This window comes from Lissotriton helveticus, chromosome 6 (genome assembly GCF_964261635.1).
Source record: "Lissotriton helveticus chromosome 6, aLisHel1.1, whole genome shotgun sequence".
Lineage (NCBI taxonomy): Eukaryota > Metazoa > Chordata > Amphibia > Caudata > Salamandridae > Lissotriton > Lissotriton helveticus.
Genome location: NC_136067.1, coordinates 2,129,668,160 through 2,129,682,174, shown reverse-complemented (window position 1 = coordinate 2,129,682,174; position 14,015 = coordinate 2,129,668,160). Strand labels below are relative to the sequence as shown.

Sequence of the window (14,015 nt, the reverse complement as noted above, 5' to 3'; positions counted from 1 at the left end):
TGGGAAGCTCAGATGAGTGAGGGGCAGAAGAGGAGCTCTGCGAATTCAGAGGAGAAGGGGATCTCACCGGAGTAAGCAGCAGCATGGGGGCTCAGAGGAGTGAGGTTGCAATAGGAGCTCAGAGGAGTGAGAGGAGAAGGGAGCTCAGAGGAGTGAGAGAAGGGAGCTCAGAGGAGTGAGATGCAGAAAGAGAGCTCAGAGAAGTGAGAGAAGGGGGATCTCAGAGAAGTGAGAGAAGGGGGAGCTCAGAGAAGTGAGAGAAGGGGGATCTCAGAGGAGTGGGAGGGGAAGGGAGCTCAGAGGACTGAGCGGGGAAGGGAGCTCAGAGGAGTGATGGGGGAAACGGTTCTCAGAGAAGTGGGATGCAGAAGGGGAGCTCAGAGGAGTGGGATGCAGAAGGGGAGCTCAGAGGAGTGGGATGCAGAAGGGGAGCTCAGAGGAGTGGGATGCAGAAGGGGAGCTCAGAGGAGTGGGATGCAGAAGGGGAGCTCAGAGGAGTGGGATGCAGAAGGGGAGCTCAGAGGAGTGGGATGCAGAAGGGGAGCTCAGAGGAGTGGGATGCAGAAGGGGAGCTCAGAGGAGTGGGATGCAGAGGGGAGCTTAGAGGAGTGGGATGCAGAGGGGAGCTCAGAGGAGTGGGATGCAGAGGGGAGCTCAGAGGAGTGGGATGCAGAGGGGAGCTGAGGAGTGAGAAGAGAAGGAGAGCTCAGAGGAGTGAGAGGAGAAGGGGAGCTAAGAAGAGTAAGATGCAGAAGGGGAACTCAGGGGAGTGAGAGGAGATGGGGAGCTCAGGAGTGAGACGCAGAAGGAAAGCTCTGAGGAGTGAGACTCAGAAGGGGAACTGAGAAGAGTGAGAGGGAAGGGAGCTCAGAGGAGTGAGAGGGGAAGGAGAGCTCAGAGGAGTGAGAGGAGAAGTGAGCTCAGGAGGCAGAAGGGAAGCTCAGAGGAGTGAGACGCAGAAGGGGAGCTAAGAGAAGTGAGATGAAGGAGAGCTCAGAGAAGTGAGAGGAAAAGGGGAGATCAGAGGAGTGAGAGGGGAAGGGAGCTCAGTGGAGTGATAGAAAAATGGGAGCTCAGGAGTGCGAGGAAAAGGGGAGCTCAGTGGAGTGAGAGGAAAAGGGGAGCTCAGAGGAGTGAGAGGAAAAGGGGAGCTCAGAGGAGTGAGGAAAAGGGGAGCTCAGAGGAGTGAGAGGAAAAGGGGAGCTCAGAGGAGTGAGAGGAAAAGGGGAGCTCAGAGGAGTGAGAGGAAAAGGGGAGCTCAGAGGGGTGAGAGGCAGGAGGGGAGCTCAGAGGAGTGAGACGCAGAAGGAGAGCTGAGATGAGTGATAGGCAGGAGGGGAGCTCAGAGGAGTGATAGGCAGGAGGGGAGCTCAGAGGAGTAAGAGGTCAAAGGGGAGCTCGGAGGAGTGAGTGTCTGAAGGGAAGCTCAGAGGAGTAAGAGGCCGAAGGGGAGCTCAGAGGAGTGCGAAGGGAAAGGGAGCTCGGGGAGCAGAGAAAGGTAGAACGGGAGCTCAGAGGGGCAGAAGGGAAGCTCGGAGGAGGAAGAGGGGGGAGCCCAGAGGAGTGAGAATCAGGAGGAGAGCTCAGAGGAGTGAGAGGAGGGTGCAGCTCAGAGGGGCAGAAGGGGAGCTCCCAGAGTAGCTAACATAGCACTCCATGGATCAGGATGAAGCATAAATGCCACAAATGAGATCTGGGGTTTACCTCTTTTTGAAGTGTTCAAACTCCTTTTTCCTCCTCTGCTTTACAGACTCGAGTTCATCTGGCTGGAGAGCATCCTGGAAGCGGTCGACGTGCTTTACCTTCGGGTCCTCACACTTACACGGCTTCTTAGGAAACATCCTGAAAAGAAAGACCTGAAGGTCAGCTTGGGGAGCACCTCACAGCAGTAACAGCAGCCATAGTCAAAGGACTGCTCAGGTGAAGGTGATCAGCATTGGTCTGCCTAGGAGCTGTCTCGTAAGGGGTCTTCACTCTCAGAACTGATCAGCATTAGTCTGCCAGGAGCTGTCTCCTAAGGGGTCTTCACTCTCAGAACTGATCAGCATTGGTCTGCCTAGGAGCGGTCTCGTAAGGGGTCTTCACTCTCAGAACTGATCAGCATTAGTCTGCCAGGAGCTGTCTCCTAAGGGGTCTTCACTCTCAGAACTGATCAGCATTGGTCTGCCTAGGAGCGGTCTCGTAAGGGGTCTTCACTCTCAGAACTGATCAGCATTAGTCTGCCAGGAGCTGTCTCCTAAGGGGTCTTCACTCTCAGAACTGATCAGCATTGGTCTGCCTAGGAGCGGTCTCGTAAGAGGTCTTCACTCTCAGCACTGATCAGCATTGGTCTGCCTAGGAGCTGTCTCGTAAAGAATCTTCACTCAGCACTGATCAGCATTGGTCTGCCTAGGAGCTGTCTCGTAAAGAATCTTCACTCTCAGAACTGATCAGCATTGGTCTGCCTAGGAGCGGTCTCGTAAGGGGTCTTCACTCTCAGAACTGATCAGCATTGGTCTGCCTAGGAGCTGTCTCGTAAAGGGGTCTTCACTCTCAGAACTGATCAGCATTGGTCTGCCTAGGAGCTGTCTCGTAAAGAATCTGCACTCTCAGCACTGATCAGCATTGGTCTGCCTAGGAGCTGTCTCGTAAAGAATCTTCTCAGCACTGATCAGCATTGGTCTGCCTAGGAGCTGTCTCGTAAAGAATCTTCTCAGCACTGATCAGCATTGGTCTGCCTAGGAGCTGTCTCGTAAAGAATCTTCTCAGCACTGATCAGCATTGGTCTGCCTAGGAGCTGTCTCCTAAGGGGTCTTCACTCTCAGAACTGATCAGCATTGGTCTGCCTAGGAGCGGTCTCGTAAGGGGTCTTCCGTCTCAGAACTGATCAGCATTGGTCTGCCTAGGAGCTGTCTCGTACGGGGTCTTCACTCTCAGAACTGATCAGCATTGGTCTGCCTAGGAGCTGTCTCGTAAAGAATCTTCACTCTCAAACTGATCAGCATTGGTCTGCCTAGGAGCTGTCTCGTAAAGGATCTTCACTCTCAAACTGATCAGCATTAGTCTGCCTAGGAGCTGTCTCGTAAAGAATCTTCACTCTCAAACTGATCAGCATTGGTCTGCCTAGGAGCTGTCTCGTAAAGAATCTTCACTCTCAAACTGATCAGCATTGGTCTGCCTAGGAGCGGTCTCGTAAGGGGTCTTCCGTCTCAGAACTGATCAGCATTGGTCTGCCTAGGAGCTGTCTCGTACGGGGTCTTCACTCTCAGAACTGATCAGCATTGGTCTGCCTAGGATCTGTCTCGTAAAGAATCTGCACTCTCAGCACTGATCAGCATTGGTCTGCCTAGGAGCTGTCTCGTAAAGAATCTTCACTCTCAGCACTGATCAGCATTGGTCTGCCTAGGATCTGTCTCGTAAGGGGTCTTCACTCAGAACAGATCAGCATTGGTCTGCCTAGGAGCTGTCTCGTAAAGAATCTTCACTCTCAGAACTGATCAGCATTGGTCTGCCTAGGAGCTGTCTCGTAAAGGATCTTCACTCTCAAACTGATCAGCATTGGTCTGCCTAGGAGCTGTCTCGTAAAGAATCTTCACTCTCAGAACTGATCAGCATTGGTCTGCCTAGGAGCGGTCTCGTAAAGAATCTTCACTCTCAGAACTGATCAGCATTGGTCTGCCTAGGAGCTGTCTCGTAAAGGATCTTCACTCTCAAACTGATCAGCATTGGTCTGCCTAGGAGCTGTCTCGTAAAGGATCTTCACTCTCAGAACTGATCAGCATTGGTCTGCCTAGGAGCTGTCTCGTAAAGAATCTTCACTCTCAGAACTGATCAGCATTGGTCTGCCTAGGAGCTGTCTCGTAAAGAATCTTCACTCTCAGAACTGATCAGCATTGGTCTGCCTAGGAGCTGTCTCGTAAAGAATCTTCACTCTCAGAACTGATCAGCATTGGTCTGCCTAGGAACGGTCTCGTAAAGAATCTGCACTCTCAGAACTGATCAGCATTGGTCTGCCTAGGAGCTGTCTCGTAAAGAATCTTCACTCTCAGAACTGATCAGCATTGGTCTGCCTAGGAGCTGTCTCGTAAAGAATCTTCACTCTCAGAACTGATCAGCATTGGTCTGCCTAGGAGCTGTCTCGTAAAGAATCTTCACTCTCAGAACTGATCAGCATTGGTCTGCCTAGGAGCTGTCTCGTAAAGGATCTTCACTCTCAGAACTGATCAGCATTGGTCTGCCTAGGAGCTGTCTCGTAAAGAATCTTCACTCTCAGAACTGATCAGCATTGGTCTGCCTAGGAGCTGTCTCGTAAAGAATCTTCACTCTCAGAACTGATCAGCATTGGTCTGCCTAGGAGCTGTCTCGTAAAGAATCTTCACTCTCAGAACTGATCAGCATTGGTCTGCCTAGGAGCTGTCTCGTAAAGGATCTTCACTCTCAAACTGATCAGCATTGGTCTGCCTAGGAGCTGTCTCGTAAAGAATCTTCACTCTCAAACTGATCAGCATTGGTCTGCCTAGGAGCTGTCTCGTAAAGAATCTTCACTCTCAGAACTGATCAGCATTGGTCTGCCTAGGAGCTGTCTCGTAAAGGATCTTCACTCTCAGAACTGATCAGCATTGGTCTGCCTAGGAGCTGTCTCGTAAAGAATCTTCACTCTCAGAACTGATCAGCATTGGTCTGCCTAGGAGCTGTCTCGTAAGAGGTCTTCACTCTCAGCACTGATCAGCATTGGTCTGCCTAGGAGCTGTCTCGTAAAGAATCTTCACTCAGCACTGATCAGCATTGGTCTGCCTAGGAGCTGTCTCGTAAAGAATCTTCACTCTCAGAACTGATCAGCATTGGTCTGCCTAGGAGCTGTCTCGTAAAGAATCTTCACTCTCAGAACTGATCAGCATTGGTCTGCCTAGGAGCTGTCTCGTAAAGGATCTTCACTCTCAAACTGATCAGCATTGGTCTGCCTAGGAGCTGTCTCGTAAAGAATCTTCACTCTCAAACTGATCAGCATTGGTCTGCCTAGGAGCTGTCTCGTAAAGGATCTTTCCTCTGCCGTGGGCATCAGTTGTCCGCCTAGGAGCTGTCTCATATAGGAGCTCCATCGTGAAGGAGCTTCACTCCATACACTGAGCAGCGCCGCTCTGCAGCCGTAGGAGCTCCCTTGTCACGGGGCTTCACTCCCTGCAGTGAACAACGCCGGTCTGCAGCAGCAGGAGGAGCTCCCTTGTGAAGGAGCTTCACTCTCTGCACTGAGCAGCGCCGGTCTGCAGCCGTAGAAGCTCCCGGCGCTGCTAAGTGCAGGCAGTGCAGCTCCTTCACAAGGTAGCTCCTACGGCTGCAGACCGGTGCTGCCTAGTGCAGGGAGTGAAGTTCCTTCATGAGGGAGCTTCTGCAACTGCAGACCGGAAGCTCCTTCACCAGAGAGCTCCTACAGCTGCAGGCTGGCGCTGCTCAGTGCAGGGAGTGAAGCTCCTTCACAAGGGAGCTCCTACGGCTTCAGACCTGCCCTGCTAAGTGCAGGTAGTGAAGCTCTTTCACCAGAGACCTCCTGCGGCGGTGGGAGCTGCCTTGTGAAGGAGCTTTACTCCCTGCATTGAGCAGCGCCAGAGAGGGAGACATCATACAAGAAGGCAACAGGGGGCCTAAAGAGGGGGAGACACTCATCCTACAAGAAGGAAACGGAGGCTAAAGAGGGGGAGACACTCATCCTACAAGAAGGAAACGGGGGCTAAAGAGGGGGAGACACTCATCCTACAAGAAGGAAACGGGGGCTAAAGAGGGGGAGACACTCATCCTACAAGAAGGAAACGGAGGCCTAAAGAGGGGGAGACACTCATCCTACAAGAAGGAAACAGAGGCTAAAGAGGGGGAGACACTCATCCTACAAGAAGGAAACGGGGGCTAAAGAGGGGGAGACACTCATCCTACAAGAAGGAAACGGAGGCTAAAGAGGGGGAGACACTCATCCTACAAGAAGGCAACGGAGGCTAAAGAGGGGGAGACATCATACAAGAAGGCAACAGGGGGCCTAAAGAGGGGGAGACACTCATCCTACAAGAAGGAAACGAGGCCTAAAGAGGGGGAGACACTCATCCTACAAGAAGGAAACGGGGGCTAAAGAGGGGGAGACACTCATCCTACAAGAAGGAAACGGGGGCTAAAGAGGGGGAGACACTCATCCTACAAGAAGGAAACAGAGGGCCTAAAGAGGGGGACACTCATCCTACAAGAAGGAAACGAGGCCTAAAGAGGGGGAGACACTCATCCTACAAGAAGGAAACGGGGGCTAAAGAGGGGGAGACACTCATCCTACAAGAAGGAAACGGAGGCTAAAGAGGGGGAGACACTCATCCTACAAGAAGGCAACGGAGGCTAAAGAGGGGGAGACATCATACAAGAAGGCAACAGGGGGCCTAAAGAGGGGGAGACACTCATCCTACAAGAAGGAAACGAGGCCTAAAGAGGGGGAGACACTCATCCTACAAGAAGGAAACGAGGCCTAAAGAGGGGGAGACACTCATCCTACAAGAAGGCAACGGAGGCTAAAGAGGGGGAGACACTCATCCTACAAGAAGGAAACGGAGGGTCTAAAGAGGGGGAGACACTCATCCTACAAGAAGGAAACGGAGGGCCTAAAGAGGGGGAGACACTCATCCTACAAGAAGGAAACGGAGGGTCTAAAGAGGGGGAGACACTCATCCTACAAGAAGGAAACGGGGGCTAAAGAGGGGGAGACACTCATCCTACAAGAAGGAAACGGAGGCTAAAGAGGGAGAGACTCATCCTACAAGAAGGAAACGGAGGGCCTAAAGAGGGGGAGACACTCATCCTACAAGAAGGAAACGGAGGCTAAAGAGGGGGAGACACTCATCCTACAAGAAGGAAACGGAGGCTAAAGAGGGGGAGACACTCATCCTACAAGAAGGAAACGGAGGCTAAAGAGGGAGAGACTCATCCTACAAGAAGGAAACGGAGGGCCTAAAGAGGGGGAGACACTCATCCTACAAGAAGGAAACTGAGGCTAAAGAGGGGGAGACACTCATCCTACAAGAAGGAAACGGAGGCTAAAGAGGGGGAGACACTCATCCTACAAGAAGGAAACGGAGGCTAAAGAGGGAGAGACTCATCCTACAAGAAGGAAACGGAGGGCCTAAAGAGGGGGAGACACTCATCCTACAAGAAGGAAACGGAGGCTAGAGAGGGGGAGACACTCATCCTACAAGAAGGAAACGGAGGCTAAAGAGGGGGAGACACTCATCCTACAAGAAGGAAACGGGGGCTAAAGAGGGGGAGACACTCATCCTACAAGAAGGAAACGGAGCCTAAAGAGGGGGAGACACTCATCCTACAAGAAGGAAACGGGGGCTAAAGAGGGGGAGACACTCATCCTACAAGAAGGAAACGGGGGCTAAAGAGGGGGAGACACTCATCCTACAAGAAGGAAACGAGGGGGCTAAAGAGGGGGAGACACTCATCCTACAAGAAGGAAACGAGGGGGCTAAAGAGGGGGAGACACTCATCCTACAAGAAGGAAACGGAGGGCCTAAAGAGGGGGAGACACTCATCCTACAAGAAGGAAACGGAGCCTAAAGAGGGGGAGACACTCATCCTACAAGAAGGAAACGGAGGGCTAAAGAGGGGGAGACATTCATCCTACAAGAAGGAAACGAGGGGGCTAAAGAGGGGGAGACACTCATCCTACAAGAAGGAAACGGAGGCTAAAGAGGAGGAGACACTCATCCTACAAGAAGGAAACAGGGGCTAAAGAGGGGGAGACACTCATCCTACAAGAAGGAAACGGGGGCTAAAGAGGGGGAGACACATCCTACAAGAAGGAAACGAGGGGGCTAAAGAGGGGGAGACACTCATCCTACAAGAAGGAAACGAGGGGGCTAAAGAGGGGGAGACACATCCTACAAGAAGGAAACGGGGGCTAAAGAGGGGGAGACACTCATCCTACAAGAAGGAAACGGGGGCTAAAGAGGGGGAGACACTCATCCTACAAGAAGGAAACGGAGGCTAAAGAGGGGGAGACACTCATCCTACAAGAAGGAAACGGAGGCTAAAGAGGGGGAGACACTCATCCTACAAGAAGGAAACGGAGGCTAAAGAGGGGGAGACACTCATCCTACAAGAAGGAAACGGAGGCTAAAGAGGGGGAGACACTCATCCTACAAGAAGGAAACGGGGGCTAAAGAGGGGGAGACACTCATCCTACAAGAAGGAAACGGAGGCTAAAGAGGGGGAGACACTCATCCTACAAGAAGGAAACGAGGCCTAAAGAGGGGGAGACACTCATCCTACAAGAAGGAAACGGGGGCTAAAGAGGGGGAGACACTCATCCTACAAGAAGGAAACGGGGGCTAAAGAGGGGGAGACACTCATCCTACAAGAAGGAAACGGGGGCTAAAGAGGGGGAGACACTCATCCTACAAGCTGGCAGGGGGGCCCTAAAGAGGGGGTGACATCCTACAAGAAGGCAACGAGGGGCCTTAAGAGGGCGAGACACTGATCCTACACGAAGGTAAGGGTGCCCTAAAAAGGAGGACTCCTAGGAGGATGGGCTCAGAATGTGAGCAGCAGAGCCTTTGACCCCTCTGTCTTGGGCTTCACCTCACTCTTGCGTACTAATCTGAGCCCCACTTGACCCTCTGACAAGAGACCGCAAGCATTCAAGACTGTCTCAGGGAGGAGATGTGCTGATAGAAACTCAGAAATTTATAAACTGATGCCGGGACGCCGCTGGCACGCCAGAGGCAGGCCCGTCTGCGCCCGTCCGCACCCGACTATCGCCATCTCAATAGAGGAAAAACAAGCGGTGGCATTGCTATTGTTTTTAAAAACACCTTAAATGTTACTTGGGTCACACCTATAAGCAATTACTCTCTAGAGTTAGGTATTTCTAAGATAAGCATATCTGCTACAGACAGCTGGAACGTAGCATTGATCTATTGCCCCCAGGACCAAAGACTCATTTTAGTGATCTACTGATAGAACAAATAGCCACGCATGTCCTAGCATCTAACAAATTTCTTCTGCTAGGGGATTTTAACTTCCATGGGGAAGAACACACTAATCCAGAAGTCAGGAAATTCCAAACCAATTTAGAATTATTAGGCCTTGTTCAAAGAGTTAACGGCCCAACACTCTTGGCTGGACATACGTTGGACCTAAATTTCTCTAACAGACCAGTTGGTCTGCAAACTCCCCCTTCCCCTTACATGAACTGATCATTTTGTAATCCTGTTCAACATCCAATTCCTGTACGCAAAGGGTTTTACCACAAAAAAAGGATGGCGACATCAACCGAACAGACCCTGGCACAAACTTACACCTGAAGCCTTCTACAACGCCTTTCACCCCAAGATACCAAGCAATAACCCTGAGGTGTCTGAATTGCTTGAAAGCTTCAACTCTGCCCTCACAATGGCTCTGGAAGCAACGATTTCCTTTAAAAATCATGGCTCCTCATATTGGCTACCATCAGCCCCATGGTGCACCCCAGAACTAAAAGTAGAAAAAACTAAATGCAAAACTCGAGAGAGACTGGCGAGAAGGAAAGAGCCCCAAGACACGGAACAGTATAAACAGTCTCTGTCCCTATACCATCGAAATATCAAAACCGCCAGGCTGACTTATTATCAACCAAATTGAACAAGGAAACAACTCTCCAAAAGCCCTCTTCAGTATAGTACATGGTTTTATTTCCCCACAAGCAAGCAGATAAGCTCCCGTGGAATCCCAGAAGCTATGCGACTCGTGGGCTAATAACTTTCAGGAAAAGATATCCCATATCTACTCAAAATGTCTGTTTGCCCCTCTGCAGGTATCAGATACCACCATTGTGATACAAGAAATAGTAACTCTTTGTACACTAGACTGCTTTCAGCCTATCACCTTAGAGGAAGTACACAATTCCCTGACCACAGCCAAATCCGGATCCCCCAGAGATCTACGTCCACCCAAGACAATATCGCTTCTAGCCACCTGTTGCACCCCCAGGATCCAAAAGATCTTTAACTGCTCTATAAAAACAGGAATTATTCCGAGAGAGTGGAAAGAAGCACCATACTAAAAAAAGCAACTATGGACCAAAAATCACTCCGCAACTACCACCTGATCTCCCTGCTACTTCTCCTGGGTAAACAGCTGGAAGGCATAATAAATAAGCAGCTGAGATCATACCTCAAACTCAACCACATTCAATCTGGGTTCAGAGCAGTGTTCAGTACAGAGACTGCACTCCTGGCTGTGATCGATTCACTGAGACAAGGGATGAATGTAGGAAGACCTGTGGTATTGATACTATTAGATTGTCTGCAGCCTTTGATACCATCTCTCACTCTGGGCTCATGAAAAGACTGCAGGCAATCAGTGTCCAGGGGACCGCACTAAAATGGCTGCAGCATTTTCTGTTAGATAGACAGCAGACGATCATCCTAGGGCCATATTTCTCAGGGAAAACATGCTTGAACAAGGGAGTACCACTTGGTTCAATATTTATATGGCCTGCTAGCAAAGATCGCTGAGCATTTCGGCTTCGAGATCATCGCATACGCCTATGACACCCAGCTGATGTTTACTATGGGCCAAGATCTGGAGAAAAAACATTTTTCGGTAGGAATGCTAGCAATCTCCATTTGGATGACCGAGAACTGCCTCCAGTTAAATCCAGAAAACATTACAAGTTACTTACCTTCGGTAACAATGTATCTGGTAGAGACAATTCTAGTCGCAGATTCCTTAACGTATAATTATCCCCAGGCGTGAGTGGATCCAGAATTTTTTTTGCCACAGCATCTCTGTGCGCCGGGGGGCGGCACCACATGACTCCGCCCTTACGTTGTCCGCGGACGCGAGGTCACATAAGTCCCACCCCGGCACGCTGACGTCAGTTTTCTTCGGAGAACTTTTCCGCGCCTCAACGCGGAGCCATCACAAACAAAACTGTGAGACTATGGGAACAGTGTGTGAAAAAATTAGGTCAACAGAAAGGGAAGAAGCAAATGGTGAGAAACAGCACCATTTGGGAACCAGGCACTGTGGTACTGAAAGGCATGGAATGAAAAGAGCAGAGCACCGCTCTGAGAAGCAACCTTGCAAAGCGAAGGAGACATCCTCCCCGGAGGCATTAACACATGGGAAAAATGTCATGGCAGACGACAAAGACAAAGTCTGCAACTACAATCTATAACAATGAAGGGCAACAAGTACGTAACAGATGAAAAAATTAACCCAAAGCAACACCATCAAGGAGGGTCATATCCACTTGCATTATCTGTCTTTAATTCTCTCCGTTATCAGAAAGCGAATAAGACCTTAGGAGGTAAGCCTAAGGCTCATTCCACCAGGGGCAAAGCGGCTACAACAGCTTTGCTTCGTAATGTTCACATTGCAAAGATCTGCAAGGCTGCCACTTGGGAGTCGGTCCATACCTTTGCTAAGCATTACTGTCTGGACTCTGATGCCAAGGCAGACGCTCAGATTGGGCAGGCTTCATTGAGAAATCGGTTTGCACAGTAGTGGTGTTGCCTTATTTTTCTCCACCGCCGGGTTATTTTTGGATGGGCTTGCCATTCTATTGACTACATTATGACTATACACGGAGATCCCCTACTACAGAAGGAGTAGTTTCTGTCCTGTAACTCCAGTTCTGTAGTAGGGGTATCTCTGTTATAGTCATGAGCGCCCGCCCTCCTCCCCGGTGGAGAAAAGGATAAAATGGTGAATGCTAACGGTCTAGCTGTATACACCTCCAAAAAGAACTGAAAGTGGAGGGAGTTGCTGTGCATTCTGGGATACCTGGAGAGTTCTGGAAAGTTTCCTTAAAGGCACGGTATCCCTTTTTAAGCCACATAATGGCAACCTATGGGGGCTTGTCTGTCCTGTCCTTCCTCTCTATCATTCCAAGGATTTGGTGAAGGGGGGGGAAGTGTTTTCCATGGTGGAACCTGGCAGACAGGTTTAAATGTGATATTGGTGGAATATCCTTTGCATTTCTAGTTGAAGTGCTGGACAGTGTAGCCTTGCATGTATAGGCTGCATTATCTGTCTTTAAATCTCTCCTAAGTGTCTATGCAGGACTGCAAAGAAGACAGCTTAAGAGATGACTTTTGATTGCTCCGGGGTCCGAGCACATGGGCAGGACTATTCACTAGATTATACCATACAAGGGGGTTCCCCACGGGATACACAATGGCGGGCAGGGAAAAAGGGGGTTTAAACAATATCAAAAGAAAGAAAGAACCCCTGCCGATAATTGTAGAGTCCTATATCAGGATCTTAGATAATTCTGCACCTTCGGTACCCAAATGCAGTACCCAATCAAAGCACAGTGAACAAACAAATCAATTTTAATTTCTTTTATTTTTATATTTCATAATTTTTTTCTGTTTTGTTGTTCTCTAATTTAAGTGTATATGCTTAGTTTCTCATCAGTGGCTATAAACATTTCATAATACAAAATTGTCAATCAATAAAATGTCATAATATGTAGTGTGGTCCCAAAACACCAGGTATAATAAATCAAACTAACAATCACCAACACTCATACAGTCACATTCATTCTTTAGACTATTTTAAAAAACTCTATTTAAAAAGTTTGGAAGCCTGAGTGGAGAGAAAGATGGACGTATTCTTTCACACTAGGGGTGGAGGGTTGATCAGATGGACAGAGGCTGATCCCGAAGGGTGGAGGTGGATCAATATCTTCAAAGGAGATCAAAACACGCCTACGCGCGTTTCGGCGAAGAGGCCTGGTCAAGCCTCACCTTCGTCAGGGCAAAGAGTTAATACAGGGTGAGGGACAACACTATGGATAATAAAGAGAAACAATTTTTAGAATAATAAAAATCGTGTTTAGTGCATCAACATATACATCATTATCAAAGAGTTAAGTTCACTCTCCTATAGTTATAACTGTGGCTTGAAATACATTTTCAAATGGCACTGAACACGTGAGTTCCGAAGGCGGTAATAAACAATTATTATTATATAGCATGAATTTTAACAGGAGGGTTAAATACCCTCTGGTGGCACATAGGGACAGGAAAGGGATACATCAGGAGGGTCTATCCATTCATCATTCATTCAATTCTGCGTATATCAACAGTTCAGTTTAGGTTGTTCTAAATGATCTTCCTCGGGGAACAGCTACAAAGGTTTCAGTCAGTTGGATTAATTTTGAGAATAAACCCGCGATAAGTAGCGGGAAAGTTACATAACCCACTCAGAGCGAGTAGTTTCAGTAAAGACAGTTAATCCACGAGTTACCAGGTGTATCCTGTACTAACCTGGGAAGCTCAAGGGCGTCAGGGGAAGCAAGGGGTTCCAGCGGGGTATTAAATTCATCATCTCTACTTTACGTTATATTAGATTAAGGGATCAGGGTACGAGTGTTTACCTGTTAAATTTGCGGCAGTCTTGAAGCTGGTGGAAACAATCGGCTTGCTCCAGACCTCCCTTTAGGTATACAGGACAGGGATCCTATATTCTAAAAAGACATGCAGGGGTCGAAAGTAATTAACTATAGGTCAAGTCAGGTCAGCGCTAAATATAGTTAGACCCTCGAGGGGTCGTAAACAGACTCCCTGTAGTCGATCGGTGGGATTTACCTGGGTGAAATCAGGTCCAGTTGGGATCTAGATAGGTTCTTTTCGTGCGCAACGAATTCGGGGCTGGTTTCTTTTTCTTTTTCGGGCGGAGATACTTAAGTTAGAGGGCTGATGAGGAAAAAAAACATTTTGTCAGGTGGTAAGAGGGAAATGTCTGGGAACAAAAAGATATAAAACACCCTATTAAGTAGTTGTGTCCCTAGTTTTTGGGTTTAGTAAACGCTAGCAACTTAGGATATGCTAGATTACCTGTGTGGTTTGCAGTGGAGAGTTGTCCTAGTGATGCAGAGGCCTGACTTCACTGTTTTCGTCGTCCAGAAAGGGGATATGTAGGAAATCCTGGTTGGATAAACAAGAGGGAACAGACTGTCTCAGAGAGTGGAACGAGGTTGTACGTTTGCTATCCCGAGAGAGTAGACATCACAG

General features: G+C 49.1%; 1 protein-coding gene across 4 annotated transcripts in view; it reads right to left on the bottom strand.

The window, feature by feature from the left end:
- LOC144764106 (beta-1,4 N-acetylgalactosaminyltransferase 2-like) overlaps positions 1 to 14,015 on the bottom strand; it is an 807,618-nt gene that overhangs the window by 603,973 nt on the left and 189,630 nt on the right. For all 4 annotated transcript variants that reach the window (XM_078650276.1, XM_078650273.1, XM_078650275.1 and 1 more), the window contains one exon: positions 1,705 to 1,842. In XM_078650276.1, coding sequence (XP_078506402.1) covers positions 1,705 to 1,842 — 138 coding nt within the window. The remainder of the gene's footprint in view (positions 1 to 1,704; positions 1,843 to 14,015) is intronic.